Here is a 4,388-nt window from a genome sequence, read left to right as displayed (position 1 = left end):
TGCTCTTCCATCTTGAAGGCATGTGGTACTACACAAGGCACTGCAGTATATAGGTATTGGGCAAAAGGATTGACGATCATATTATTAGCCCTGCAGGAGCTGATGAAACAAAACATCGTACTTGGCAATGCCTTGGTCAACATCGTGCCTTGAGGGGTTGACTATTTGGGATGCCCTCTTGGAGTGTTTAGATTGCTAGACATTCACAATTCCCAATAGGGGCAGGGCCACGAAGCTCTAGGTTGTTTTCAAAGAATGAGACCTACGCTTGCATTTTAAAGGTATGTGGCCCAATTAGGTCTCCCCAATGTCAGACAAATAAAATTTCTTCCAAAACATATTCAGTGCATAAGTGAAGGGTGACTTTAGGAAATGAACAGACAAATGAAGGTCATATTAAGTGCATAAGTGAAGGGTGACTTTAGGAAATGAACAGACAGATGAAGGTGGACAGTCAAAAGACCTTTTGTGTACATATAAATAGGTGTTTCTCTCCTCTTCATTTAGCTTTTTCTTCTAAGTTCTCTTTAGCGTTTTCCTCTCTCTCTCTCTCTCTCTCTCTCTCTCTCTCTCTCTCTCTCTCTCTCTCGCAATGTTGTATTCATCTTTCTTAGGTAATATTGTTGCAAATGTCATTGCCTGTCGTTACGTGCTATAGATTAATGCATCGTTTTTCTTGTTTTTGAGTGGAATCTTTGAATTAGGAGTACCTTTTAATTAGCAAGACACTGCAAAAGAATATATGAAAGAAGTGAGAGGATATTGAAAGAAAACATTCTACTTGGCAATGCCTTGGTCGACACGTAAGCAAAATGTGGCGTACTTTCAGAATCACAAAAAGTGCTTGAGAATACTTGTTCAAGATGTCATTGGTAGTGCAAGGAGCATTAGAAGTACTTTAGAGTTTGGGTGCTTTTTGTTGCAAGCCAACCTATGTGAACAAAGGATGAGAGAGAGAGAGAGAGAGAGAGAGAGAACACCATGCTGCACAAAGGATGAGAGAGAGAGAGAAGACAGGCGACACGGTTATGATGCCATCATTAAATGTAACTAACTGTTCCTAAATTCAACAAAAGTTTTATGTTTGTAACTCAATTGCTTACTAGATTTGAGCTACCCGCTTGAAGCATATTCTATACTACAACGGTTGGCGGCCTCTCTCTCTTTCTCTCTCACTCTTCATCGTGCGCACATGGGCTTCTTTCAGTTTTGGAGTTTAGCCTTCATGTCGGAGATTTTAACATGTGTAAAGGGCTCCCCCTTCCGCCATATTATGTTAGTCTAGATGATTGTTGTAGTTTCATCCACTCAACTCAAACCCTCTCTCCCTTTTGCTTTGATTAGCCCCATGCTAAGAAGAGCCAAATTTGCATACACCAAAAGCTTCAAGTGTTTCTTCACCTAGTGCATATCATAAGGGAAACTCTTTAAAAATTTTCTTCTATCAAAACTACCGCCAAAGCATTTGGAAGGAGTTTGGCGTTGTCATGTATAACATGATGCCGCGCAAAAACATGGGAAATTGATGGGATCCACGATGGGATGATTGAGCACCATAGATTTTGGATCTTGTCCCCCTCTCATCTTAGACGATTGAACGCACAACTTCAATTTAGAGACATGTACCCTAGCCACATCGCCCATCCAAGTTGTTTGCGCAAGGTAGATGTCTTCCTCGAGTTTTGACATACAAATATATCACAAGAGGGGAAAGTAAAGTACCCGAGAGTTTCCCATCTCAGATATAGCTGATGACCTCCAGCATTAGATATGTAAGACATGTACTGCTGCACGCATGAGATTTTGCAGCAACAAGCAGTCACGACTACCTCCATTACAGTCTTAGTTAGCGTCAATATTGGCATATGATGATTTCTGTGAAATACAGGCGGATTATGGAGCTGTAGAAAGGCAAGGCAAAAAGTGGATGGCAGCAAAGTTGACAATGAGATCAAGGTAAACCAACCACGAATTTTCATTTCTGGTGCAAACTTTTCAAAGTACAATAATACGGTGTCAATGAAATTTGACAAGAAGAATAGGATCAAAGCGGGCTCAAACTTGTAATCGTTTGTTCATCATATTATAAATTGGCTTTGCTGTTCTAGCCACCTGCTGCTGCTTTTCTTCAAAATGGTTGGTCGGTGATGATGCGACCTGGCTTGCTGCACTCTCCTCACTACAAACCTCCTGCATACACCAAATTAAGGAGATGAGTTTTGCTACCAAGACACTTGGTTACGAGAGAGAGAGAGAGAGAGAGAGAGAGAGAGAGAGAGAGGCAGTACTATGACAGGTAACTTTGCAGTCACGTCCAGTTGCTTTCGCAAGGTGACCCGTAAGTCCTGAAACTCCTGCTTTCATGTCACGCCAAAATTCTATTTCAGCTCTCAACATATCATCCAAAATGCTCTTCCCGACTCACATGTCACTTACCGCTTTCAGTTGCTCCACCTCCACGTTCAACGTGTTTCTAAGCTCTCCCAGCTCCTGCAATTTCTCTCTCTCTCTCTCTCTCTCTCTCTCTCTCTCTCTCTCTCTCGATGGGGGCTTGCCTGTCGGTAGGTGTGCACCTGGTTGTCCAGCTTCCCTCTCCACTCTCTCAAATCCTGAAAAAGGAAGGAAGGGAGGCCCTTTTACTATCTAAGCAAAGAGTGAAAAATGGCGCAGACTTGACTCACGCGAACGCAGGTGAAACATAAAATACCTTTCGTAGACTCTGCACTCGAGCGAGAAGCTCTGCTCTGGAGTCACTGATGTCCTGCACCTCCCACACACTCATCGTGAGTCGTTATAACTACGACTGAAGTGAATATGAAGAGAGAGAGAGAGAGAGAGAGAGAGAGAGAGAGAGAGAGAGAGAGGGAGAGGTCTTTGGAGACTCAGCGTGGATGCACTCGAATTAGATGAACCAAAGAAACAGCTTGCCTTGAATGAGGTAGAGTCGGTGTGGGCGAAGGGGGGCGTTGAAGGATCAGTGGCCGTACATTCAGCAAAATTCTCTTCTATCTGCATTGCATGACCGGCAGCACATAAATTAGCGGAGTGTTTGAAGTTTTAAACACTAAAACGTCCTCGAATTGCAGCTGTGGGAAAGGGGGGCGACCTCAGCAATGAGAGGGGTCATGGTAACGGGCGCTGCTGGCAGTATATCCGCCATGGGAGCACGAAGCTGTTCCTAAAAGAGAGAGAGAGAGAGAGAGAGAGTACTGATGAAGCGTAGGAATTGCGGGGCGTGGAGGTGTCCAACGGCTTTGAAGAGGAGCTCTACCAACGGCTACTCCCCTTTTCAAAAGAGAGAAGAGAGATAGCGACAAACCTCAACAACGAAAATTAAAGGGGCCAACTTTTAAGCAACCAAAAGCGAGACGACGAATTGCAGCCAATCTGGAGCACTGTTTTCAGCTTGGGACGGTGCGTTCGAGATAGCTCAGCACAAGAACTGTCGGGGATAGAAGAATGCACGACGCGAACCAAAATTTCCAGTGTGTCAAAAATGACCGTGAATAAGAAGCCGATAAGGGGTAGAATATGAGTCGGTATGCCAGCGAGGCTCGAGAGCAAGATCCGACGGCAAGGATGGTTTGTTGCACTGCGTCAACCATTCCAGCACGGAAGCCACTCCAACACTAGCTTTCGTGCGTCACATTTATGGAGCAAAACCTTTACAATAATAGGGGCCAACGGGTTTCACGATAGGAACCCAATTTTTTATTGGCCCCTTCACCCTAACAAGTGCAGAGTCCACCACACTTGGGTGGTCATAGAAAGCTTGTTCCAATTTCCTCCCCTTATTGAGAGATGCATAACCCCATGAGAAGAAAAGTTCTCTAATGTTGTAGGAGCAATCCCAAGAGACCTCAAAGATCTATCCAACAAGTGTTAACTCTGATAACTCAAGAGGAAATTATTGTACAAGTGCACAGGTGGTGCTCACACGAAGCTTAGTTATCAGTAACTCTGCCTAATAACTATGCCCATTCATGAGGGAGTAGTTATTAGGCAGAGTTATCAGTAATCCCTCATAACTCTGCCTAATAACTATGTCCATTCATGAGGGAATGTATCAAGCACACTAGAACTATGCACACTTCTTTGCAACTATGCCAATTTTGGAATAGTTGCATAAGGACCATGGATCGCGATCCATGTTTTCAAAACCCTAAACTCAGAGAAAACTGGCAGTGCACTCCCCATACACCCAGAAAAACACTGTGCTACATTGATTTGCAAACCATGCTCCAACATGGGTCGCGATCCATATACCCTAATGACAAATTCAACAAAAAGCTCAGCCTATGGTTAGAGGTAGCAAAGAGGAGCATGCCATGAAAATTGGGCACAAAATGGGACACTAAACCACCAAGAATCAAGAGTTTTAGTAGATT

The 4,388-nt window shown here is 43.8% G+C and overlaps 1 protein-coding gene across 2 annotated transcripts; it reads right to left on the bottom strand.

The window, feature by feature from the left end:
• Positions 1-1,951: 1,951 nt before the first annotated feature.
• LOC147448153 (uncharacterized) lies at positions 1,952-3,329 on the bottom strand. 2 transcript variants are annotated; one of them, XM_086524504.1, is made up of 7 exons: positions 3,107-3,329; positions 2,929-3,009; positions 2,708-2,761; positions 2,574-2,609; positions 2,437-2,490; positions 2,289-2,354; positions 1,952-2,190 (listed from the first exon to the last, which is right to left on the bottom strand). In XM_086524504.1, exons 1-7 carry the CDS (start codon positions 3,158-3,160, stop codon positions 2,056-2,058), a joined length of 480 nt encoding a protein of 159 aa, XP_086380630.1. In that variant the 5' UTR covers positions 3,161-3,329; the 3' UTR covers positions 1,952-2,055. The 2 variants fall into 2 exon arrangements, with proteins under 2 accessions (XP_086380630.1, XP_086380629.1); XM_086524503.1 differs by having other exon boundaries at positions 2,556-2,609; positions 3,107-3,316.
• Between the last annotated feature and the right edge of the window lie 1,059 nt (positions 3,330-4,388).

This window comes from Adiantum capillus-veneris, chromosome 11, assembly GCF_014529385.1.
Source record: "Adiantum capillus-veneris isolate H3 chromosome 11, ASM1452938v2, whole genome shotgun sequence".
NCBI lineage: Eukaryota > Viridiplantae > Streptophyta > Polypodiopsida > Polypodiales > Pteridaceae > Adiantum > Adiantum capillus-veneris.
This window is presented reverse-complemented; position numbering and strand designations above follow the sequence as displayed.

What these genes read in the sequence shown, in the direction of transcription:
- LOC147448153 (XM_086524503.1), bottom strand. Translation starts at nt 3,160, where the DNA reads ATGGCGGATATACTGCCAGCAGCGCCCGTTACCATGACCCCTCTCATT. An exon ending in GAGTGCAGAGTCTACGAAAG is followed by an intron (nt 2,610 to 2,707) that starts GTATTTTATGTT and finishes TTCCTTTTTCAG; the next exon opens with GATTTGAGAGAGTGGAGAGG. An exon ending in AGGTGGAGCAACTGAAAGCG is followed by an intron (nt 2,355 to 2,436) that starts GTAAGTGACATG and finishes ACATGAAAGCAG; the next exon opens with GAGTTTCAGGACTTACGGGT.